The following is a 26,883-nucleotide window of genomic DNA, read 5'->3' as shown; positions in this document are numbered from 1 at the left end:
CCCATGCAGACTGTTTTGGATGTAGGTAAGTTCAGGGCATGCACAAAGGGTTAGAGAGGAAGAAGAACGGGCCTGCCAGAAGTTCGGGAATGATGGCAACGGGCCCTTTTCTGGTCTCTGGAGGGCCTCCAAAGCTTGGGGAGGCTGTTTTCACCCTCCCAGAGGCTCGAAAAAAACCTCTGGAGCCAGGGGAGGGCAAAAATGCCCCCTCCCGGTGCAGGAGGCAGACTAGGCCACGCCCACCATGGCCACGCCCACCCAGTAGCCAGGCAGAGAACCCCTTGCTAAAAGTTTTGAAACCCACCCTGCCTTAGACACAATGCCAGCTGGGGGATTTTGGGCCAGTCCCTCTGTCTCAGTCCTAGGAGGCAATGCCAAATCACTTCCCATTATCTTGCCATTAAAATTGAAGGACACTTTCAGACACTTGCCTGGATTTGAAGACAGACAGAGACAGAGGAGGGAGAAAGATTTCATGAATTGAGTTATGCAGCCTCTCCATGAATTTGTTGATCATCACACCATTGTGAGAAAGAAAGAAAAACTTCACTCTTTTCCAGGCTGATGAATATTTTTACATCTCTTTGCTGCAACTCCTTAATCATTTTGGCCCTACCAACTATATTCTTCCCTTTTTCCAGCATTTGAGATACCATGACCAGAACTACCTACTAAATTCAAAACATAGTTACACCATTTTATTAAATAAGGACATTATGATTTGTTTAATGTCAATGGGAAGATGTCATATATCAGATGAATAAATCAATCAATCAGTGAGAAGAGAATGTGCTTTGTTTCCTGGCAAATTAAAGATAAGCATAGATCACGCTACAGGGATCAAAGTATAATTTGTGTTAACTTTAGCAATCAATCAGAATTGCATATACCAGCAATTATCATTATTAATAAAGATATGAACTGCCCAGATTCAAATAGTGGAAAAGGGAGTTGCCAGAAGGGGGAAAGAAACTGCAGAGAGAAAGAGAGAGAATATTAAAATTTAACCATTCTTTCAATATAGACTTTAGAAAATCAACAAAGTAAGTCACCAGCCTTCACTATTTCTCTTGGTTTCATTGCAAATGGCTGCTCTAAAGCTTTTCCTTTTTTGTTTGGTATCAATCTTCAATCAAAAGACCTCAGTTTCTGCTTCCCAGAGGTATGTATTTATCTTTTAGTGAAAAAGAAAATAAGGACATAGGCCCAAATGGATGTAGAAATCTGAACTTTATATTGCCAAATTATTATGGGGAGAAGACCAGAGATGGGTTGGTGCCAGTTCGGCCTGGATTGGCTGAACCATTAGTAGCAGTGGCGGGAGGCTCTGCCCACCTACCCAGACGCTTCTGTGCATGCACAGAAGCAGGTCACGCGCGCGCGAGCATGCGCAGGAGCGCGCTTGAACTGGTAGTAAAAGAATTAGCAACCCACCTCTGGAAAAGACCCATAATGAGAAACTTGTAGCATAGATAAATAACATATCAATTTAATGCCAATATATGCCACAGTGAGATTAAACTCAAGACGGAGCACAACTGTCTATTAACAAGTCAATTTAGAGTAAAGTTTTTAAAAATTGACACCTAAAATGAGGAAACGACTCTCTTCCTCCTGATTGAAACAGAAAATACCGGTAGTATTATAAAATCAATACTATATCCTTTTCTTTGTTTCTCTTCTCTCAAGCAATTAGGTTTCTGCTAACTTTTTATAGCATAATTAACATGAGGGCAGTAATCCAAATCTACAATGATTTCGTAACATTCAGATCCCAATTTTTGATAAATCATTGTAAGGGACTTTCCAAAAGAAAAGAAACTTCAATAGGTTAATAATAAACTTTAGATCACAACAGTTATTAATAAGTTAATAAAAAAACTTCATATCACAGTTGGATATTTTCTCTTCAATAGATAAAAAATAAATTTAGCCATCAAACTGGAATCCTTAAACTCATTTTATATGTGGATGAACAGAATTTATTACATGCACTGTTTTCCTTGGATGTTAAATCCCATTTTTGCTCAAAACTCTTGCGAATGGAATCATTCCATACAAGTGAATGCTTTACTTTCTCTAGTCCTTGTATTTTGCATGTTTATTCAGGGATACAGCCTTAATCTTATCACTTGGGTGCTCTTCCTGCCTAAATTTGGCTGATCCAGAGATTTCCCAAGAACAGACTGCATGGTTGTTCCCTGAGAGATCATGTCACTCACGTAATAATGAGAATGACATAATCACAGTTTTAGAATCAGCTCATTGTTTTGAAACTTTGATAATCATTTCACCACTGAAGTCTCAAGTTTCAGGGATGAATGGCGACCCATCAGCTGAGAAAAAGGTTATTCCCCCCCTTCCTCCTCTACCACCGTCACCTACTGGATGACAGGTCCCAACTTCCTCATGTGGTTGGTTTGGGACAATGGGGAACTTCCCTTGGCCCAGAACAACATGACTAAAGCAAGACACCCAAGACTTGCACAATGGCAGGTGCCTGGTGGAGTGGAAGGATTGTGAGGGTGGTAATTTCACTCTGCTGATAGATCTACGTATAGATTATTTAAATTGGAAAAAACATAAAACAAACAAATTATATTCAAGAATATAACTGTCAAGGCTGCCTCCCTCAGTAACCAAGAAAGAATCCACTCATCTCCATGTTGCAAAATTAAGAGTACTTTTACTGGTCATGAGTAGATAGCAGCTAAGCAAAGCAAGATCTGAGGCAAAAGCGCGCGTAATCATTGATATCAATGTGACCCAACCCCCTCCCCTTGGTAACCCCATCCCATGGTCCAATCCGTACACCCCACAGGTGTCATGTGGGAGACATCTTCAAAAAGCATCATCAGGTTGGTATGACGGACAGTTGGCCTTGGCGGCAAATCCTCTATCTGCAGCATGCGCAGTAGATGGTGAGAACAACTCCCTTTTTACAATCACTCCTGTACTGAATACTTCCCCACTCAAATACCATGCCCCCATTCCCCATTTCAATCATAGCCGAAAGCAAGCAGCAAAACAGAGGCTGACAATAACTTTGTAACAATATAATCACACTCTCAGAAGTCTTCAGTTCCATTTTCTGATGAATCTATACGGAGAAGTCACCAGATGATTTCTCAAAGTTGGAATGTGATCAGAAAGGGGTATTACGTAGCTCTGAGGCTCAATGGCAATATTTGTCCCATCAGCAGAACAATATAGGAGTTTCCATTATCTTTACAAAGTTATCCAACTGCCTTAAGTGAAATTCAAGCCCAATATCTCACCAACTTTATGGAGGACATAGGTTTTGAGTCTACATGAATTAGCGTAATGAAACCAATAAAAATATTTTAAAATTAAAATTAACCTAACACACTGAATCTCTACACTTTTATAGATGTTAAATTAACTATACACCTATTATAGGCCTTGGGAACCATGTCATCTCAACACCCCAAGTAAAATAAGATGCAAATGCTTAAATGGCTTTCAATCAATTTCTCACTAAGCACTTTGCCCAATTTTGAGGTTAAAACAGACTTGACCACTTTGGTGGTGGTTTAAGTGAAGTCTTGGAAAAGGGGGATTTCTATTTGGTTCTTCTGATTTCTTGGTGGCCTTTAACCATAATCAGGACAGATTATTTTCATTCTCTTCCTTCTCATCTAAAGAACCAAGATATCCAAGTGAACTTGGAGCAAAAGAGGAGAGAGAAGTCATGAACCATAGCTGAATCCAACCTCTGCTTTATATTTCAGCTGAAGCCTAGGAGGACTTGCCAAACAACCTCATCCACTGCTAGCCAAAACTGTGCCCCAGATCAACTGGTTTCACCACCCACCATACTTTGGTTGACAGAAATTGCCTTCAGACAGGCAAGCAGAGATTTGTTATAACAAGAACAAAACTAAATCAACACCCAGCATTTTGGTTTGGTGACCTGAATATTAGCTAGAGTTATCAAACAAGCTGATTTCCTTGGCAAGTCCTCTTGTGTTCTATTCAACAGAGAAGAAAATTACTCCCAGATAGCCAGGAGTCAAGCAGTGGTGGTTCAAACAACATCAATAGCCACCAGGAGGAAAAACCATATAAATAATTGCTTTGTGAGTGAGTAGATGGCCCCTACATTTGTATATTACAAATAGAATAAAATATAAAATAAAATAAATAATAAAGTAAAATTAAAATAAAATAAATGAAATAAATGAAATAAATGAAATAAATAAATAAAATAAATAAAATAAATAAAATAAATAAAATAAATAAAATAAATAAAATAAATAAAATAAATAAATAAAATAAAATAAAATAAACAAAATAAATAAAATAAATAAAACAAATAAAATAAAAAATAATAAAATAAAATAATAAAATAAAATAATTATAAAATAAATAAATAATAAAATAAATAATAAAAATAAAATAATAATAATAAAATAAAATAAAATAATAAAATAAAATAATAAAATAAAATAAAATAAAATAATAAAATAAAATAATAAAATAATAAAATAAAATAATAAAATAAAATAATAAAATAAAATAATAAAATAAAATAATAAAATAAATAATAAAATAAATAATAAAATAAAAATAATAAAATAAAATAATAAAATAATAAAATAAAATAAAATAGAGGCTTTCCTAGCTAGATGGTTCCAGGAAGCAGAGTTGGGGATTAGGTGCTTCCAGGAAAGAAGGGCAGGGAGAACCCCTTTAACAAATATGATTTCAGGAACCAAGTTTCATATGGTTTCCGATTTCATACAAGTCATGTTTTTTTAGTTCGTACTGACTCTTGATTTCACAACAGAGTGATATATAAGTGATAGGGACTTTTCATTTTAAATGAAAATGGCCATAGGAAATAAAACAGATTGTAATGACCTAATTGCAGTTTCACAACGATGGAAAAAACACAAACAAGTTCCCTCATTAACATGCCCTCTTTTTCCAAAGCAAAATCAATGGGGAAGCCAGATTCCCTTAACAACCGTGTTACTATCTTATCAACTATGCTGATTCACTTAATAAAGGTGGCAAGAAAGGTGGTAAAATGGGGCAAAAACTCACTTAACAAATGTCTCACTTGACAACATGAATTTTGGATGCAGTTGTTGTCGTAAGTTGAGGACTACTTGTATATCTAATCATAACTCTCTTCAAAGTCACATGTGGATAAGCCAACATGGATTTATCTGGCTTGTAGGGCAGTATATTATACTTCAGGATTATATGGTTCCTTCAGACATTTCATTTGCTCATAGTGAGTTTCTGGTTTGGTAGGCTTCTACATCTATGTAGGATCGCTTACATTAAGGCAAAGACAGGCAGAGGCTCAAATCATCACATATACCATATACCATGAGAAATGTGCAATAGTTTTCCAGTTCCACCCAGTCTCCATTCCAGCAGATCAGTCGGACCTCCCCAATCAATGTGGGTTATTCCAAAACATGCTAGATGGGCCAAAGCTCTTGGAATGGCACCTTGCAACATTATTTGGAGTCTAGAGCACTTAGCAATAGCACTTGGACTTATATACCACTTTACAATGCTTTATAGCCTTCTCTAAGTGGTTTACAGTCAGCGTATCGCCCCCAACAATCTGGGTCCTCATTTTACCAACCTCGGAAGGATGGAAGGCTGAGTCAACCTTGAGGCGGTGAGGATTGAACTCCTAGCTGTGGGCAGAATTAGCCTGCAATACTGAATTCTAACCACTGCGCCATCATGATTCTTTTGTACACTCATGGATGCTCAGTCATTCAGAATGGGAATCTCATAATTCCGGTCCATGGTTTCTGCAGCTCAGATTTTTGCATTCTCATTCTTTCTCTTTCAGTGATCAAGTTTTGTGGGCTTTTCCAAAATCTGACAGAGAAGCAGACATTCTACGGAATCTGACCACTGCTTTTGAGGTAAGTTTTGGCAAACCGTGAATATAGTGCAGAAAAGATGGGTTTTCACATTGCATTAAATTGTAATGGATTGAATTTGCTTTTGGCTTAGTGTGATGTGAAATGAGCAATGCTGGTTAATAAACGGTTTAGCACAAACCCAGCCAATTGTGGTTGGTTAATGATCAACAGCTTAGGGTGATATATAAACCCAGGAAGAATACAGTACTCATTTATGACCATTTTTGGTAGTATTTAGAATGGAGTTTAAGAAAAAAAAATGTACATAGAAGGAAAAAAAGGTGAAACAAAAGGGCAAAAGTAGAATAACTGCAGGAAAAGAAAGTTTATATAGGTATATATTAATCCATTCCTCAATATATTTATAAAAATATATTGGGGGATAGATTAATCTCCTAATAAAATGCATAGTGGGTAAACTTAAAGAGGATGTAGAAATTGCTTGGGACAAAATGAAGAGCTATACATCCATTGGATTAGGCAGCTATATTAAATCTGAATTATCACCACATAGAAAGGTGTGGAGTTACGCTAATGGTGTGTCTGAGAAAGTGTGCTTGGTGGAATATTGATATGAAAGAGGGTGACGAAAAGCACATCGAAAAGTAATTGCTGCAAAAAAATATTCAAAAATACATATGGTGCATACTGAGAAAAAAGAGATTAATAGAATATTGTGAAGGATCACAAGGAATGGACATTTTGTTTTGGAAATAGGCAAAGATATAAACGAGACTGGAAAAAATGGATCGATTATATAAAAATTAAATATGGGACTAAGAAATTCCAGATAGCTTATGATTAAGATCAGGAATGATATAAATTGTTTAAAGTTAGCCTAGCAAGGAGGAGCTAAATTCAATTTAAAGATGTTATCAATTTTCTATTCTTTTTTCAAATATATTTTAGACTGTTTTTGTTAAAGATTTATACCGTGTATGGGTTCTGGGAAGTTGGGGGAGGGAAGGCTGGGGGGGGGTTGGGGGAGGGAGGGAGGGATGTATATTAGGCTTGATGAGGGGTGTTAGATTTTAAAGTAATATGATTGCACATGTATACTGTCTTCTCTTATTTTTTCTTTAAAACTAAGATATGTTAAGTATATTGATATGGAAGCATAAATACCACCAACATAGAATGGAGTTTGCCCAGAAGCTGAAATACACCAAGTGAATGAGAGGAAGAGTGGGAAGCAGAGGAGAGAAGAAAGATAGGAAGAGAGGGATAGGAGAGAAGGTAAGGGGGGAAGATGAGGAGAATAAGGAGTGGAATGAAGAGAGAGGAGAAGGAGAAAGGAAGGGGAAGTAGAGTAGAAAAGGATGATGGAGGGAAGAAAGGAAGTAGGAGAGAGGTAGAAGAAAGAGGTGTATGGAGAGCAGAAGAGCTAATAATGGGTTTTTATCTTTCTGGGCGTTGATGGCAAGAGGAACTGATGTATTTACTACTTAATACAATATGATATTGGCTATGTAATAGTATACATGTGATTATATGTTATGAAAATGGAAAATAAAAAAGTATATTTAAAAAAAAAAGAAATAGGCAAAGAAAACAAAAAGAAAAAAGAGGAGACTCCAGAAAAATGAAATTCAAAATAAAAAATGGCATGAAACTGAAACTGGGAATGCCAGAAAGCTTTCTAAGGGAATGGTAGAGATATATCGAAGAGTGGAATTGAAATGAACGCTACAACTGTCCAAGAAAATAATATTATTGAAATAATGCTGTGAGAAAGTTGAAAAGCAAGAAGGCTATAAATATATAGAGGGAAGGTGGATGAATGTTAACATAGGGAGCTGGTTTGCTTTTGGTTAAACTGGCTTTGCAATGTTCTTTACCTGTATCAGTTTTTCTCTAACAATCAGAGCAGTGAGTAGCTTCCTTTCTTCAGTAAGTTGACATTTGCAGAAATTCAGCTCACTTAAATAGCTTTATGGAAGGTACCAGCAAGTCATACATGCTCAGAAAACAGAAGAGCACAGGAATCAAACCCTATATATGTGTAAAGGTAAAGGTAAAGATTCCACTTACACATATGTGCTAGTTGTTCCCAACTCTAGTGAGCGGTGCTCATCTCCGTTTCTAAGCCGAAGAGTCAGCGCTGTCCAAAGATTTTTCCGTGGTCATGACTAAATGCCGAAGGTGCAGGGAACGCTGTTACCTTCCCACCAAAGGTGGTTGCTATTTTTTCTACCTGCATTTTTACATGCTTTCGAACTGCTAGATTGGCAGAAGCTGGGACAAGTAACGGGAGCTCACTCCATTACGCGGCGCTAGGGATTCAAACCACCAAACTGCCGAACTTTCTGATTGAAAGCTCAGTGTCTTAGCCACTGAGCCACCGCATCCCATATATGTGTACCTCAGCCCTAAGAGTTAATCCTAGTCTTTTTTTTTCTCCAATTGTTTTGAACCAATGAATTCTAAGCCGTATGTTTCCCAGCCTCTAAGATTAGAATTTCTTCCATTTTTACACAATGGTTCTGCCTATCCTTACTTGTCATGTTGCCATCTCCAGTCCTTACCAAAAGTATATGTGAAGATTGCATCTGTGTCTGGCAACTGGAAGAACGTTGTTATTGTTCCCCTGCACAAAGGTGAAGGTAGCAAGAGTACATGCAAAACCTGGTGTGTGTGTGTGTGTTTGTGTGTGGTGTGTGTGTGTGTGTGTGTGTGTGTTGAGAGTGGGAATTAATGAGTTAGGTGTGCCAGCTAAATTCAGGAAGAGCCCTGCAGTTTTGTCCCAGTGGGTCACTGAAAAGTGTTTGAATGTGAGAAAGATCGATTGTATTTATTGATAGAAAAAAGTGTATAATAAAATGAACAAGCTAGAATTGTGGAAGATTTTACAGAAGTGTGGAGTGGAAAGCTATTCCTAGACTGTTGTAGAATTGAAGTAAAAACATAGATTAGGATTAGCAGTGAGTAAAGTAAACATTTGTGATGTCCCCTTAGTTAACATATTTATAGGAATATGCATATGCAGAATACTTATGGTGCTGGCAATGGGAACATCATTATTGCATCATGCAATTTATATTAGATAGATAGTCGCATGCTGTAGGAAGTTAGCACCCACTCCTCTCCTAGAAGAATGAAATATTCTAGGAAATATTAAAAAGGCAGAATATTATATTTCCATGGATGAGAAATGGAGAAGCATGTTTTTTTAGGCAGGAAGCAGACTCACTTTTAATAGCCCCCATCCTCCTCAATAGCTCACAGCAGATGTCAGCACTTGAGAGATAGATAGCTAGGTCTATTCATAAGCAAATGCCCTTACCCAGGATCCAACAAAGGTGGGATTGACCCTCTACCCATCTAGCAACAGGGCTCAGTACATGGCACTTGGAGAGATTACATCACCCAGCAAGATTCAACCAAGCTTGGAACTCTACAAAGTTATCCCAGCATGGCCCCATGGGAGTCTGACAACCAATCAGAATACATTTCTTACACTGGAATAAGAAGCGCCAAGGCAGCGCCCAAGAGAGGATATATATCTCTCTCTTATTCCTGCCCATGTGTTTTTTTTCTTTTGCCCAGGATCTCAAGCCATGTGATCCTGTCCACCATTAAAACATCTTTCCAAGCAGCTTCCATGTTTTCAGTGTCTTTCTCCCCACTTGGAACTGAACCCAGATGGACATTTCTCCCAACAATCCAATGAGAATTAATATGTAAATCGAATTAGCAAAACCAAGGTAGATATGTCAGAAAATTACTAGTTTTCTACCACACTAGTCTGAGTTTAGTTGCAGACCAAGTCGAAAGGAAACCCCCAACTACTTCTCTCCAAATATTTTGCATAAAAAGAGCATAAAGTAAAGGCTGCAAGATAAAACAGATTGCCATGAAAAGTGTAACAAGTATTTGTCCCATTCTCTATGTCATTCTCTTTCATTTCAAAATAGATTGTGCTTTGGCAACCTGCTTCCTCCGAAAACATTGTAAGGAATAAGGAGGTACATTTTTATGTCAATGTTTCCGATGTAGATAACGTGAAAGCGGAGCTTAACCGATCTGCCATTTTATTCAGGTATGATACTTTATGTCCTGCTCTCCGTGCCTGCGAGTAGGATACTATCAAGCCATGTTTTTTTTAAAATCAGAGACGAGGAACCGTTATGCTCTTTCTTTTCAGAGTTTCTTTGGAAGATGTTCAGAAAATTATTGATCTACAAACTGTCAATGACACTGTTACCCCTCGTGGTTCTACTTCATTCTATGAACAATATCACTCTCTAAAAGTGGTAAGACTTGGTGTAATTGGTCCCTTTATTCCTAAAACTATGGTAGGTTCTCAGGGAGTTACTAACCAAGGATTTCGTGATGAAACAGTCGTAAGGTTGTTTAGGTCAACCAACAAACATCTTCCCTGGATGCCATGAGCCAACAATTGCTCCGTGTGATTGACCAAATGGAATTGAAAGAAGACAGAGTTGCTATTTCTCAAGAGACCCTCTAGTTGGCTGCAACTTGGATTTGCAACTTGGTAGTTCTCCTGGATTCATGAAGGTGGAGTATGACTATAGCGGGGATCCTTTGTAGATTTTTTGTAGATTTTATTAATATTTGTAGGCCGCCCTTTTCCCTGAGGGGACTCAGGGCGGCTCACATAAAATCGGGGAAGGGGAATACAGACATTAAGATAAGACATATAATAAAATAGTAGACAACATACATTCATCATTCGGGAGGGGAACTATCCTTGTCCCCAGGCCTGACGGGCGAGCCAGTTCTTCAAGGCTGTGCGGAAGGCCTGGACGGTGGCGAGGGTGCGAATCTCTACGGGGAGCTCGTTCCAAAGGGTCGGGGCTACTACTGAGAAGGCCCTCCTCCTTGTAGTTGCCAGCCGACACTGGCTGGCCGATGGTATACGGAGGAGGCCTAATCTATGTGATCTTATTGGTCGCAGGGATGTAATTGGCAGAAGGCGGTCTCTCAAGTATCCAGATCCACTGCCATGTAGGGCTTTATGGGTGACTAATAGCACCTTGAGGGCCTTCTCAGCAGTAGCCCCGACCCTTTGGAACGAGCTCCCCGTGGAGATTCGTACCCTCTCCACCGTCCAGGCCTTCCGCACTGCCTTGAAGAACTGGCTCGCCCGTCAGGCCTGGGGATAAGGATTTCTACCCCGCCCGAATGTTGTATGCATGTTGCTCATTATTTTATTATGTGTTGTTGTCTCAATGTTGTATTTCCCCTTTCCCTGGTTTCTGTGAGCCGCCCTGAGTCCCCTCAGGGAAAAGGGCGGCCTACAAATGCAAATAAAACCTCTAAACCTCTAAATCCGGAGATCGACAGGTAGCCAGCGTAGCTCGCGGAGGATAGGTGTTATGCGGGTGAACCGAGGTGCACCCACAATCACTCGCGCGGCCGCATTCTGTACTAGCTGAAGTCGCCGGATGCTCTTCAAGGGCAGCCCCATGTAGAGCACGTTGCAGTATTCCAGCCTAGAGGTCACAAGGGCCCGGGTGACTGTTGTGAGAGCCTCCCGATTCAGGTAGGGTCGCAACTGGCGCACCAGGCGAACCTGGGCGAATGCCCCCCTGGTCACAGCCATTAAATGGTGGTCAAACGATAGCTGTGAGTCCAGGAGGACTCCCAAGTTGCGAACCCTCTCTGAGGGGTGTAGAATTTGACCCCCCAGCCTGAGTGATGGAATATTGGTCGAATCTCTGGGAGGGAAACACAACAGCCACTCGGTCTTTTCTGGGTTGAGCACGAGCTTGTTAACCCTCATCCAGTCCATAACAGCTTCAAGGCCGCGGTTCATCACGTCTGCCGCTTCATTGAGTTGGCACGGGGCGGACAGATACAGTTGAGTATCGTCCGCATATTGATGGTATCTAATCCCGTGCCTGCGAATGATCTCACCCAGCGGTTTCATGTAGATGTTGAATAGTAAGGGGGATAAGACCGAGCCCTGAGGCACCCCATAAGTTAGGGGCCTAGGGGACGATCTCTGCCCCCCCACTAACACCGACTGCGACCTGTCCGAGAGGTAGGAGGAGAACCACCGCAACACGGCGCCTCCCACTCCCACCTCCCGCAGTCGTCGCAGAAGGATACCATGGTCGATGGTATCGAAAGCCGCTGAGAGGTCGAGGAGAACCAGGATGGAGGAATGTCCTCCATCTCTGGCCCTCCAGAGATCATCGGTCAATGCGACCAAAGCGGTTTCTGTGCTGTAACCGGGTCTGAAGCCTGACTGGAAGGGGTCTAGATAGTTTGCCTATATTTTGGCTGGTTTACCAGGTGGGGTCCTACTGGAGTGCACACCTTCATCACCATTACCCTAGACCACATTTTAAGAGTTGGATTTGGTTTGAAGATTAGTGTGCTTGAAAACTGCAATTGGTGTAAAATGCAACTAAGAGGAAATTCTGACCCCATCACCCAGCCTAAAATTATAATGGCATCTTCCTTGGAGGTTTTTGAGAAGACTGTTAAGGTTGAGGGTTTTTCATAAGGCCTTTAAAGTAATACATTATGGTTTGCTAGAGAAAGATCCAATTATTGTCATTTTGTCCGTTATTTTTATGCCAGAGAGACAAGTCCAAAGTTATGCTTCTTTTCATACACTAAAGATATACTGTATTTTTTGGAGTATAAGATGCACCTTTTTCCCCCCAAAAGAGGGTGAAAATCTGGGTGAGTCGTATACACTGAATATAGCATTTTTGGCCACCCGAAACCCCGCCCGCTTCACAAAAATGGACATGCAGAGGGTTTGGGAGGCTTGCAAAGTGCTCCTAGGGGCTTGGGAGGGAAAAAATGAGTGAAAATGGGCCTTTTTGCTTGTTTTCCCCCCTCCCCAGCCCCCAGGAGCACTCTACAAGCCTCTTAAAGGCTATGCATGCTCTCTTTTTTTTGGCAAAAACCAGACTCATTTTCATGAAAAACGGGCTGCTTTTTGCTCGTTTTGGGGGGGGATTTTTTCCCCACAAAAAAATGAGGTGTGCAGAGGGTTTGGGAGATCTGCAGAGTGCAAAAACTTTTTTAAAAATTTTACCTCTTCAAAATCTTGGTGTGTGTTATACTTTGGTGCATATTGTACTCCAAAAAATACGGCAATTTAATTTTCTAAAAGTGGTAAGACTTGGGGTAATTTGTCCCCAAGTTTTATGACGCATATCTTGTACCACTAATGTAATGCTTTTAATCAGTTCAAAAACCTATTTGACAACAATTAAAAAAAAATCACGTTTAATATACAAAACAATATATCCATGTTTTATCTTCTTCTAATCATTACATTAAGCCTGTAAAGTAAGCTAACTTGATATTGTTGTAACTATATTGCAGAAACAGAGTTAGGTCACATCAATTGCTTTTTCCTGCCTCTTCCATTATTCTTTTAATTGTCGGAACACACAAATTGCCTAAATGGCTGTTCTGACCTTCAGAAATATTGATTGTATCCCAACACCGTGGAACCTGGTATAGTCTGTGGTCAATATACAATCACCCTGGGAAAAAATTAGGAAAGACACAAATAGTAGTTGGGATTCTATTGATGTCAACTGGAATTAACTGACGGAATAATAGAAGGAAGTTGTTGCTTCAAAAAAATTTAAATGCCCTATCTCTGCTGAAGGAGCCATTTTATCTTTTAGATATATACATGGATGGATGAAGTAGTTGCAAGACATCCTGATGTCATCCAAAAGATACATATTGGGCAGTCTTTTGATAAACGTCCACTTTATGTTTTGAAGGTATGTTTGGCCAAACCTCACAATTTCTTCAGAAGGTGAAATGCTATTTGGACCAGGTAGCGGTGGAATCAAGGCAATTTGGAAACCCCTCTATTATGTAGTGGGCTTCAGTAGGCAAGAACCAGACCAGCATAGGTAAAACAGTATTTATTGACTTAAAACTGGAACTGAGGAATAGCAGGCAAATGCCTGTAATTTATTCTCTAAGCCCACAGGGTCTTAACCAATCATAATGCTTGAAAAACCCGCCCAAATATGAATCTTCAAAGTTTCCCTCCAAAACAATTGGAGCTAACAGTGAGGGTCATCTAAGGAGAGAAGGAGAGAAGAAAGGAGGGAAGGAAGGAGGGAAGGAAGGAGAGAAGGAGAGAAGAAAGGAGGGAAGGAAGGAGGGAAGGAAGGAGAGAAGAAAGGGGAAGGAAGGAGGGAAGGAAGGAGGAAAGGAAGGAGAGAAGGAGAGAAGAAAGGAGGGAAGGAAGGAGGGAAGGAAGGAGGGAAGGAGAGAAGAAAGGAGGGAGGGAAGGGGGAAGGAGGAAGGGAAGGAAGGAGGGAAGGAAGGAGAGAAGGAGAGAAGAAAGGAGGGAAGGAAGGAAGAAGAAGTAGGATTGTTGTAAAATAAGATCGGTTTATGGGATGGTAAGAAAGCAACTTCAATTATATTGTCAACTGTAGGGGAGAAAAATTGTTACAAATACATATTATTAATAACAGTTATGAGATCATATAATTGTGAATATATATATGAGAAATAAAAATTTATAAAAAAAATAAGTTTCACTTTAGCAAAGCTTAACACAACTATATATATATTCAATACATAGCACCCTCTGGACATGCCCAGTTGCAACCGAAATTACTTGAGAAAATGAAGTTACGAGAACTGAAAACTGTCCTACTATTTTCTTTCCACTGGATTTTGATTTTATTTTCAGGAGAGGGACAGTTTTAATTTTTTTTTCTTGTTGCACCGATTATCAAAACTTGAAAGTAACAAGTTATTTCAGAAACTATTTTACAAGTGATGTCGATTTAGGATAACAATATGATCAAGTAGCCATATGTCTTCTTGGAAACCTATGCTATTAAATTCCCTTTTATTAGCTTTTGGCTAGAAGCAGAACTCCCAAAAATGCCATGTGGATCGATTGTGGAATCCATGCAAGGGAATGGATTTCGCCAGCTTGTTGTCTCTGGTTTACAGGACACGTAAGTTGATGGTTTTTTTTTTAAAGTATTTATTAACTTGCACATACATTACATAGCCACCAAGGATACATAAGAAAAAGGGAGGTGCTTTTCAGAATTTGATAAATAAACATGAGTTCTGGTTCCCAAGGAGCTTGGAGTCTTTTATTTATTTTAAAGAGGAGGTAGAAGGCTGAGTGAAAAATAAAGGCAGATTCTGTTAATGAAAGTAAAAACTTGCAATAAAATAGAATTTATTCATCTGGATGGGCTTGTTTGGATGTGCTACCATGTAAGGCTGACATCAACCTTGCACACCTGAATGTACACTTCTCCCATCACTTTACAGCCCCAGAAACTGGGGAGGGTCTCTTCTGAGATGGTTGACATGTCCTCTTTCCTGCTGTGGGCTGTTTCCTCTTATCTGACCATCCCTCTGGCTGTAGCTTTTCCTTCTTTCCAAAAGTCATTCCCACATACCATTACAGAGAATGAAAAATTCAGGAGGTCAACAATGATTGTATTCATATAACATCCTGATCCATAAACTAGCCACCCATTTAAGCCTAGTATGTGACAAGAGATCAGGTCATGCAGTTTATCATACTATGTAAATTCAGATCATGGGTTAATTCCACGATTTATGCTTTTGCATAAATCAGCTTAAAAGGATAAAGCAGGGAACAGATTAAAATTATACAAAACCAGTTCAATGTCTGTTGAACTGGTTTGTCCCTGGTAGAATTCCTCATTCTTCATGGGATCCTACCGGACATAGGGTAAAATGTATTAACCCAAGAAGTGAGAAGCAATGGCGATAACTAGTAAGCAACTAGATCTAGTCATCTTTAAACTTCGCTCACAGAGTGACTGAGAGGCACAGTGGGAAATTTTTATGGTGATTACATAATTCAGAGCCTTATATTAAAAGGTTGCTTTAAAAAAAGGCAAGCCTTCTCCTTTTTCACTTTGCTTGTGTTAAACTGTCTCCCTTATCATCTGTTGACTTAGTATGGTGGGACTTGTAATCCAACATATCTGACTAACATTATGTTGGGAAGACAGCAGTGGTGGGTTTCAAAAATTGTTCGAACCTACTTTGTGGGTGTGGCCTTCTTTGTGGGAGTGGCTTGCCGCCCATGTGACTGGATGGGAGTGGCTTGCCGCCCATGTGACCGGATATGAAGATGCCAACGACACTTGTCAGAACCACCTTAAATTACCTCACACACAGCACTGGCATGCATAAGAATATGATATAAACTTGTTTTTTAAAAGGCATCTTTGGTTTGTGTTAAAACAACTTCAACACACATCACAAATGCAGTAGTCATCCTTACCTTTCACAGAGGCACTGAGTTTTATAAATATGAGCATGATAGTGTAGAAAAATCATATCCAAGGACCAGTGGTGGGTTTCAAAAAATTTTGGAACCTCTTCTGTAGGTGTGGCCTGCTTTCTGGGTCCACTGGTGGAACCTCTTCTAACTGGTTCGGTAGATTTGACCAACCGGTTCTACCGAATAGGTGCGAACTGGTAGGAACCCACCTCTGGAAGACGGGCACAAGAAGTCTGTCCTCTGAAAACAGGACAAAAAGTGATAGGAGTAGAGATAAATTATGCTATCTTGAGCTCTTGGAGGAAAAGAATTCCAACAAATGCAGGAGAAATTTCTCCATAATTATTTAATAGTGGGATCAGATACATGCTATTGGTGAAACACCACTATTCACCAGAGCTAGCAAAAGACAATGAGTGGGTTGCAACCCCTCTACATAGAATTATGCAACTTAGAAAGTAGCAGTGCCTTAATAATTGATTGGATATAGCAACCTACTCAGCAGTTTCCATTAAATCTTATTTTTGTATCCACTTCTAGGTTGCACAATTTCTAAACAGGGATGCAACAATGGCAAGACTCCTACAGAACCTTGATTTCTATGTCATGCCAGTAATGAATGTGGATGGTTATGACTATACATGGACTACTGTAAGTATACATTTTTACTAGATATATTATGAAATTTGGACTGGAACGCTTGAAAGTCCAAATAATCTACATTGAGATGACTTGTTACAATGTTGCATTATCTTAGGTGTCATAAAACAATATTCAAATCAATTAGCTTTGTGCTGCAGGATTACCTCTTTTCTTTAAATGTTACTAGAGGAAGGAATGCAAATTTCCTGCTAGTTCACACATAAAATATTAATTTCAATTTTTACAGAATGATTCATTCTTTGACCCTATTTTCTGGGTCAATGATGCTGGTTCTAATTAAAAAATACGCTCACTATATGTATTTATTATGTAATTACTTATAAGTACTGTATACTTATAAAAATAATACCTTGGTTAGAGAGTGCAGTACTGCAGGCTAGCTACTTCTGCTGCCCGCCGGCTGTCTGCAATTCAGCAGTTCGAGTCTCAATGGGTCAAGACTAACTCAGCCTTCCAGCCTTCCGAGGTCGGTAAAATGAGGACCCAAATTGTTGGGGGCAATAGGCTGACTCTGTAAACTACTTAGAGAGGGCTGTGTAAAGCACTGTGAAGCAGTATATAAGTCTACGTGCTATTGCTATTAGCACATGGTGAATCTTACCACATGGTTACAATTTTCTCTAACTCTAAACCCTTATACCAATGTTTAACACGATGTATGAATCTAGAATCTCAGTCTCATCTCACCTCACTCACAGATAGTTGCAGGGAAGAAAAAGGTGAAAAGCAGCTCTCCTGAACTAATTAGGAAAATAGATGGGGCACATGGATAGAGAGAGAAATATTGGTCCCAAGTTCTCCTTTGCCTAATTACTGTAAAGTGAAATAGATGTGTTCACCAAGGCTTAACTTTAACTAGAAAGATGCTTCTGCTCAACAGGCACGGATTTCTTACAGTCTTCTATTTTTCAAGCTTGGGATTGCCAACAGCACTTGGAGCATTGGTGGCCTTAGTTCTAGATTCCAGACTTCATGCTCTTACAAGCACTTTTGTCTGCAGTGTAGATTACTTTGGCCACGATGCCCACAATCAAAACAAATACCGCAGCATTTAGACTCATTTAAGCACACATTTACTTGCATCTGTAAAATGTGTTAAAATTTACAATAATTTGTCAGTTGGTCTTACCTGAACTGCATGTCTTGAAGGATGACGTGCGAGCAGTCACATCTGGGTATTGTCACGGCCCATCTGCCCGGAGACTGTGGTAAATCTTGAGGCCACTCCCTCTATTCCTCCTCTGACTCTCCAGATTAACCAATGGTCCAGTCAAGGCGAATCTAGAAGGAAGGGAACAGGGCAATCCCCCAACTCACCCCCTGGTCCCTGACTGACCGGTAACTATCTGAACTCAGGCCCACCCTGCATTGGGCGCACAAGAGCCGGGAAGTGACTGCTCCCACGCCATCCTTCGAGACATGCAGTTCAGGTAAGACCAACCGACAGTCTCCGAAGTGGGGTGTGAGAGGAGTCACAGCTGGGACATACCAAAGCTAGGTGTCCCTGGGAAGGGCCATGAGCCTGAGTCCCCCCGAGTATCTAGCACTCTCTGGAAAACTCTCCTCCCAAAGGATGCTTCCGCGGAGGCGAAAGCATCCAACCGACAGTGTCTGATGAATGGGGAGGGCAAAGTCCATGCTGCCACCCTGCATATGTCCTCAATGGGGGCCTGGGTGGCCCAGGCCACTGAGGTGGCTGCACTCCTGGTGGAGTGTGTGGTGATGCCACCAGGAGGCCTCGCGCCTCGTAGGCCTTGGAGATGGCCAGACTGATTCATCTACTGATGGTGGCTGGGGAGACCTTCGCTCCCCTGGTTGCAGGGTGAAAGGAAACGAAGAGGGCCTCCGACCACCTAATGGCCGACATGCACTTCAGATATGATGCGCAGTGCCCTCCTGACGTCAAGGCAATGCCAGGATCTCTCCCTTCCTCTAGAGGGAGATGGACAGAAGACTCACCTCCCTCAGGGGCTCAAATGGTGCTTCTAGTAGTGCCTGATGCACTGTGGGTAGGTCCCAAGAGGGAAAATGGGGCCGGAGGTTGGTTGCTTCTCTGAGGAACTGCTTAATGAGGGGAAGTTGGGACAAAGATTGGGTGCCCATTCCCCCCAGGATGGTGGCAAAGGCTGAAACCTGCCTTTTGAGGGTGCTAGGGGACAGACCTTTCTCCAGTCCATCCTGGAGGAAATCCAGTATCTGCGGGACTGTGGCTGATGCCGGTTCTACCTGAGCAGACTGGCACCAGGATGCAAAGGAGACCCAGGTCGCATCGTAGATGCGAGTGGTGAAGCTCCTCCTGGCAGCCTCAATGGTCCCGATGACCTTGGCGGAAATCTGGGTCTCCCTTAATTGTTCCCACTCAATCGCCAGATGGTCAGTTGAAGCCAGTCTGGGTGGACCAGACTCCCCTGGAGAAGGGACACCTCCCCTGGAGGGATCTTCCAATGGGGAGAGGTTGACATCTCTATCAGATCTGCGAACCAGGGGCGACAGGTCCAGTAGGGAGCCACCAGGATGACCTCTGCCCTCTCTAATACTAGCTTCCTCAACACCCCGGGAAGGAGTGGAAGGGGAGGGAAAGCATAGAGAAGTCCTGATGGCCAACTGCAGCGCAGGGAGTTGATGTCCATCGCTCCCTGTGTTGGGAACCACGATATGAACCTCGGAAGCTGGGCGTTCAACGGGGAGTTGAAGAGATCCACTGCCAGCTGGCCGAATCTCTGGCAGATCTGGTCGAAGATGCTGGGGTGAAGTTGCCATTCTCCGTGGTCTACTGTCTCCCTGCTGAGCCAGTCCGCCTGATGATTCTCCACCCTGGAGATGTGTTCTGCTCGGATTGATAGAAGATTCCATTCCGCCCAGTTCCCCAATCTCACCGCCTCGTCGCAAAGTGCCACGCAGTGGGTGCCTCCTTGCTTGTTCACGTGCACTTGGCTGCCACATTGTCCATCAGCGCCAGGACGTGCTTCCCAGATACCTTCGCCTTGAAGCACCGGAGAGCCAGGTGGATCGCTCTGAGCTCCAACCAGTTGATGTTTTTCCGCAGGTCCGTCGGAGTCCACCATCCCTGGGCTAGCTGGGAGTTCAGGTGTGCTCCCCAACCAAACAGGCTTGCATCTGTCATCAGGACTAGCCTGTCTGCTGGGGACATCCACCAGCGGAGGAACAGGAGTACCTGTGGTGTCATGAGGACCTTGAATTCTGCGTCGCTCGTCCCATTTCTTTGGTGTGGGAGGAGGAACCACTGCAGCTCTCTGGCATGGAGCCGGGCCCAAGGCACTAACCTGATGCAGGAGATGAACTTGCCAAGAAGCCTGGAAAGAAGAGCTATGGGAACAGATCGATTCCTGCGAATCTCTAGAATCAATTGCACAATGCTGTCCCTACACTCCCCCAAGAGGAAGACCTCACCCCCCATCGAGTCAATGATGGTTCCCAGATGTTGGAGTCTGGTGGTGCGAGTCAGGTGACTTTTTTCAAGGTTGACCGAGAACCCCAGGGACCTTACGGTGGCAATGGTGAGACTTAGGTCCCCTTTGGCCCGAGCCGCCGAAGTGGCTAATACAAGGATGTCATCAAGGTAACAATGTAACCAGACCGGTTTGGAGCGGAGATGGGCTGCCACCACGGTTAGGACCTTGGTGAAGGTCCTGGAAGTGGAGGCCAACCCAAAGGGAAGGGCCCTGTATTGGTAATGAGTGCCCCCATAGGAGAACCTAAGGAACTTACGGTGGTCCGGTGCAATCGGTAGCGCTAACTGCTTCTGTGCACAGGCTGATTATAGAGCGCATGAGAAGAGTTAGCTTAGCTGATCAAGCAAGCTAAGATGAGAAATTCAAAGGTAAACTCTCGTACCAAGGAGAGCCAGCTAAATTAGCTCCTTCTGGGCCGAAGACTGAGGTTAATCTGGGGAGTCAGAGGAGTAGAGGGAGTAGCCTGAAGATTTACTTCAGTCTCCGGACAGATGGGCCGTGACAATACCCAGATGTGACTCCTCCCACGCCCCACTTTGGAGACGTATTTAACTGCCTACTCAGAAAACACTGCGGTATAAACGGGGGGTTCTTTGGGAAGCCTTGTTTTCAAAGGTGCAGTTATGTGCTATGAGATTTATTTTATGTTACAAATTATGCATTGGTGATGTTAACATTAAAATATTTACATTCATACTGATGTGCATGTGTGTTCCCTACAGAATCGAATGTGGAGAAAAAGCCGGTCAAAGCATGGCAACAACAAGTGCACTGGGACAGATATGAATCGCAATTTTGATGCAGGCTGGTGTGGTAAGATGCTTGTTTGTACATATACACAGGCACTATGAATATTTATTGCAATAATAAAGTATAAACCGATCTACATATACTTGGGGGAAACAAGTTTCATACTCGATATATAAAATGCTGTCCAAACCTATCCTATATTAAACACCACTGAATTCCATTTTATTTTCCAATACAAGGGCATTGGATTGTATTGGACTATATATATACCATCACCAGTCCATGCTAGTCAGGGTTAGGGGTATCATCACAACAGTTCTGGTGAACATTTGACTGGAGAAGGCTGAACTAGATCTTAATAGCTTGGGAAAATGTACAAGAATACAAAAAGTGGTCCATATATTACATCAGAAAAGCATCCAGATCCACCCAGTAATGAAGGTTTTCTGACGTTTCAGTTAGTTGCAAGCTGGAGGAGACAAATGGTACCCTGTTTCATCCTCAAATGAAATGGTCTTTTTTCTTAAGTGAGGGGCCCTTGGTGCTCTCTGAGCTTGCTTGTTTTCTTGCAGACGTTTCATTACCCTAACTAGGTAACATCATCAGTGCTAGTAAGAAGTGCTGTTTGCTGTCAGTTTATATTCTGAGGATTTGCTTGTCTTTTTCTTAAGGGAAACTAAGCAGCAAAACATCACACACAAAGCATCCATAGTATACAAAGAGAGGGCAACTACTTCCCTGTGCCTTTATTTTTTTTGAAAATACTAAGGCTCTATTAGTGCCCTTCAATGTTTGTCCTCAACTTGTACTGTAATTTTTAAGGAGCCAGAAAGGAAATTGCTTAAATAGAGGTTTTTTTTAAAAAAAATGACTCAAATTAAGTTTTGCACATTTTGCCAATAACCAATTATTTATTAAATAAATAAATAATAAATAAATAAACAAACCCCAACTCATGTGAATTAAAGGTCCACACGTGTGCCTCAACCTGAAAATGGGTGAACGCTCTAATAAAGGATTATCAGCAGCAGATTGAGATTTGACAAGAAGATCCCTTTGTACCAACAACCTATAAGGACGTCATTGTTTTAACCTCCAATATAAGCAAATAATTAAATAAATAAATATTGTTTTCCATTTGTTGCCACAGGGTCCTATAATTAAGCTTTTATTTTTCTTCTTAAATAAAGGAAAAGGTGCATCCAGAAATGACTGTGAAGAGACTTACTGTGGACCTTACCCTGAGTCTGAACCAGAAGTAAAAGCTGTGGCTAATTTTCTCAGAAAGCACAAGGATCGTATTAAAGCATATCTAACAATGCACTCTTACTCCCAGATGGTCCTGTTTCCATATTCATATACTAAAAATATATCTAAAGATCATGATGAACTGGTAAGAACCCTTCTCCTTAAGTCTGAGCTCAAGACGGCCTTTGTGATCGGTTTTTGGACTTGGCTTTTGTCTTCCTTAAAGAAAGAGTACAAAGGGCACTTCTTCATTAAGAAAAAGTGACTAAATGATGAGTGCCTGCCCATAATGTCAACAAGACGTTTTAGCAGGCCATATTATTATGTTATAAAAGCAAGTAGCGACGGCATCTTAGTTTGGTTTTCATGTTCTTCCTCCACCACTTATTTCATTTGAATGCAGCAAGCCATTATTTACAAAACAGAATCAAACCACGGTTTGAAAATACATCAGGCTTTGTATAAAATACATTCAGCTGAAATGGAAAATTGCCATAAAGTATAATCAAAAGTTTCTAATATCTTCCCTCTGTGATCATTCTCATAACAAGCAAACTATCTATTCCCACATCCGAACTGAATCATAACACAGCTGCCTTATTTTTAGCTTTCATGGACTTACTGAGAAAAGAGACTTTTAGATCAGAATCCCTGTACCCACTGTATTTATCATTTTGAAGGATGCTTCAAGTCTGAGAGGAATATAGGATATTCAGAACAAGTGTATAAAATAAGAGATAATTCATAGTGTGTACTTTTCCTATCTAAGTACGGGGGAATTACATTGAAGGTTATAGCACAATAGTTGCTAGGCACAGAAGCAAGTTTGTATGATGGATGCATGTCAATTGGGACCAAACAAGAACACATGTGTTGAGTATTTCTCCTAAAATGAATGTTTGTAAGCCAGGCTTTCTCCACACCCCAAAACAGGGGATCTATCTCACTAGAATGAATCAAGAACGGAAATCATGGTTTGTCGCATGTTTAGATATAAAAGAAATAGTACATTATAACAGATAAAAACACACTATATTAAACTAGTATAATGTAGAAAGGAGTATGCTGTTTATCATGAAGCATTGCTTTTTGATTATTACAATTAATGAAAAAGGATTCAGGAATTAAAATTCCAAAAGCATTAGATTGTATGCCCACATAAACAATTTCGGAGCCAGAGAATGTAATTATGTAAGTAAATAAAAAAAAATATATCTTTATTTTTGTAAAGAAAAATGAATGATCAAATGGCCAACCCATCAGACTGAGGATTGCCATAGTGAGCAATTAATTGCCCTTGGCAATAATAGCGTCTTTCAAGGATGCAGAACTTTGTTATCAGAGTCTAGACACTGAGATTGTTTGGCTTTACTGACAAAAGGATTTTGCTTGTCCTGTGCTCTTCAAGAGTTTTCATTGTGTAACAAAAAATTGAAAGATTGCTGCATTTAGAGCAGCGTATCTCAAACGTGAGGTGTGGACTTCAGCTCCCAGAATTCCCCAGCCAATATTTTTGGGAGCGGAACTCATTTGTGGGAGTTGAAGCCCACGTATCTTAAAAGTTTCCAAGTTTGAAATTGGAGTGCAATGTTTTCTCCATAGTTGCTGGAATTCGTTAAGATTAAAAGTGCTGCTCTACAAGGACAATGTTCTTCTTTTGCTCTTCTGTAATCTCACAATCTGTTGCAGAGGCTCAATTTTGGGAAACCCAAAAGCTTGTCAGTCAACAGCATCTGTTCTACTACCAGACAAATATAACTACATTCAAAATTCAATTTATTTCTGCAGTCACATTTTAGGCTGTTTTAGCTAAATGAAAGTCAATGTTGCCTTGCACATTAGATTCCCCTCCCCCCCCCAAAAAAAATCATTTGTCAGCCATAATATACCGGTAACAAAAGGGATTTCAGACTACAAACCAAAGCAAACAGACATAGTATAACTGGAGAAAAAGACACAAAAGCAAAGGGTAAAATTCGAAAGCATGCAATCACTGGAAATAGGGAGATTAATAAAAAAACCCATGGACACACAATAGCCTAGTTTTTATATCATGGTAAACCACAGATAAGATTTTAATCTCAAGCATGCTAGGTCTGGGACCAACATCTGCTTACTTGCAGCTTTAGGTTTTTTGTGTTTTCTGTAAAAAATGTACATCTTTTAATTTTGTTACAATGTTGTGAAGAATTCAAACTCTCTGGGCCATCCTTGGGAAACTTAGTTTTAAAGGCAGCTCATGAACATCCAGAACAAGATGAAAGTCTTTTTTGGACAGCTCTCTGTTTGCATTCAGACTTGAAACATACGTTCTCCATGATGATTTAATTAACCAATTCTTTTCTTTTCAGCAACTGGTGGCAAACCAAGTGACTGGTGCTATTAGAAAGACATACCACAATCGCTATGTGGCAGGCCCTGGTGCAAAGACGATCTGTAAGTACAGGACAAGAACATGAAGTACCTCTGTTTATCAACAGGCCATTGCTGAGCTTGAGTCCTTAATACTTCTGGTTTTCCTCATAGATTTAGCCCCAGGCGGTTCGGATGACTGGGCTTACGACCAAGGAATTAAGTATTCTTTTACTTTTGAGCTTCGGGACACAGGAAGATATGGATTCTTACTTCCTCAGCATCTCATTAAGCCGACCTGCTACGAAGCGATTACCGGGATCAAAACTATAGCTTCGCATGTGATTAATAATATGTAAAACATACAATCCCATTTTGGCATTATACGTTACAGCATTTCACCGAGTCCACTTAATTCACATTGTTTTGCTATTTTAATTTCAAGTAAGACTTATTTTCCATGCTTTTTTTCTATGATTAATAGTGTGGGTAATGAGCCTGTTCAAACCTGATTCTGAAGAATGGCTTTCCAGCTCACATGAACACAGAATTGCTCAACTGCTGTTAAAAGCAGCTGCAACTTTCCTCCCCCCTCCATATAAACCTGAAGAAGGGTGCTACTGCTTTAAAAGGTCAATTGGAACTCTTAAGGGTTAGGGTTAGGGTTGGAAGACTAAAAAAAAATTGTGGCTGCTTTAATGAGTAGCAAAATAGTGCTATCCTTATGCAAGGTTCAAAACCTTTCTTTTAGATCATTTCTGAAATATGGCTCTGTTAGAAATAATTGATTTCCATGTATTGTCTGTAAGTACATTCAGAGGCAAATGGCCAGATTTTAGGCGTTTTTCTAGAAAGAAAGAAAGAAAGAAAGAAAGAAAGAAAGAAAGAAAGAAAGAAAGAAAGAAAGAGGGAGGGAGGGAGGGAGGGAGGGAGGGGAGGGGAGGGAGGAAGGAAGGAAGGAAGGAAGCCTTTTGGCCTTGTGTTCTTAATAGTGGTTAATAGGTTCCTTCCTCCCACCGCCCTCGGATCCCTGAGACTTAGCTTCTGTGGAGGCTCCCCGGATCAGGCCCGAGTCTCCCTGCGGCGGTCTGTAGTCGCTGAGGGCCGAAACGAAGCTCTCCTTAGGTCACAGCCACTCTTCGCTCTCCCACAAGCAAACGAACTCGCCTCACAAATGCGCTCCGGAGTGATTCCAAATGGTGGCGGCTGCGCGCGCAGCCGCCTCCCGCTCTTTTCAGCTGACCTGAGGAGAAAAGCACGCGAACCAGCCAACCATCGCCACTGTTGCTGGGCAGAATACAAACCGCCCGGGCCTGCTGCGAAAATGCCTGCAAAGCCTCCCTGAGTGACAGTTGGGGCTGGGAGCTTGGCTGGTGGCCTGCGAGTCTCACACCGCCCCCACCGCTCGCCAGAGGCCGCTGGACAAGCGGCTGACAGTCCCCTGAGGCGCCTGCGACCAGCGGACTCAGGGGAAGCCCAGATCGCCTCTCAGCTGCAATCCAACATGCACATTAGCAAATAAATCATCCAATATCAAGGTATAACGGTGGTCCAAAGTGGGAAATTTCTCCAGCCTATCTGACCTTGGACTGGAGCACTCCCAAAACAGTCCCTACGGGCGGACTGAGTTTTCAAACTGAGCATGCAGAGGCAAAGGGAGGCGTGGTCAACAGAAAAACATCACTCAGTCCAAAGGCAGATAGGCTGTGTTAACCCACGCTTGGACTCTCCGAGCAGTGCACTGGAGAAACCTGCAAGCAGAGGATCAAACATGCATGAAAATGAGGCTTTGTAGTGGTACTGATCCCGAACTTAAGAGTAATATAAAATATTTTCCCTCCTAATTTGGCAACTGTGTGGTGCTGAGACTATCAGCGCTTCGGTCAGCAACATTAAGCAATTTTAACAAGAACCAATAAACAAAACCATCTTGGTATCTTATAATTGTCTTAAGAGCACAAATAGATAACACCTGTAACTGGATCTTTTGTCCAGTATAGACAATGAAAATATTTACATTCTTCTTCTTTATGATATAAGCCTCCTGTCTCATCAAAGAGCAGGCTAAATTACACCACCTATGTGCAAGAGATAATTATAATGTAACACTGCAGATGGTAGAACAAATCTTAAGAAAAAGACCCAAGGGGGAAATTTCTTCCCCAAATTATCCAATGGCACAGAACACTGATAAACTTAAAGAAAAGGACCAATAATGGAGTGGGATATT

At 41.2% G+C, this 26,883-nt stretch overlaps 1 protein-coding gene across 1 annotated transcript; it reads left to right on the top strand.

Annotated features, from left to right (window-relative positions):
- The first annotated feature begins 1,050 nt into the window (after nt 1–1,050).
- Nucleotides 1,051–25,561, top strand: CPB2 (carboxypeptidase B2). The gene is made up of 11 exons (XM_032213009.1): nt 1,051–1,162; nt 5,843–5,918; nt 9,833–9,957; nt 10,063–10,171; nt 13,541–13,642; nt 14,744–14,848; nt 16,708–16,818; nt 21,026–21,116; nt 22,244–22,446; nt 24,653–24,737; nt 24,828–25,561. The coding sequence occupies exons 1-11, from the start codon at nt 1,086–1,088 to the stop codon at nt 25,010–25,012; spliced, it is 1,269 nt and encodes a 422-aa protein (XP_032068900.1). The 5' UTR covers nt 1,051–1,085; the 3' UTR covers nt 25,013–25,561.
- Nucleotides 25,562–26,883: the final 1,322 nt, after the last annotated feature.

Source organism: Thamnophis elegans, chromosome 3, assembly GCF_009769535.1.
Source record: "Thamnophis elegans isolate rThaEle1 chromosome 3, rThaEle1.pri, whole genome shotgun sequence".
Lineage (NCBI taxonomy): Eukaryota > Metazoa > Chordata > Lepidosauria > Squamata > Colubridae > Thamnophis > Thamnophis elegans.
Note: the sequence above shows the minus strand (reverse complement) of the source record. Positions and strands in the feature narration are given on the sequence as shown.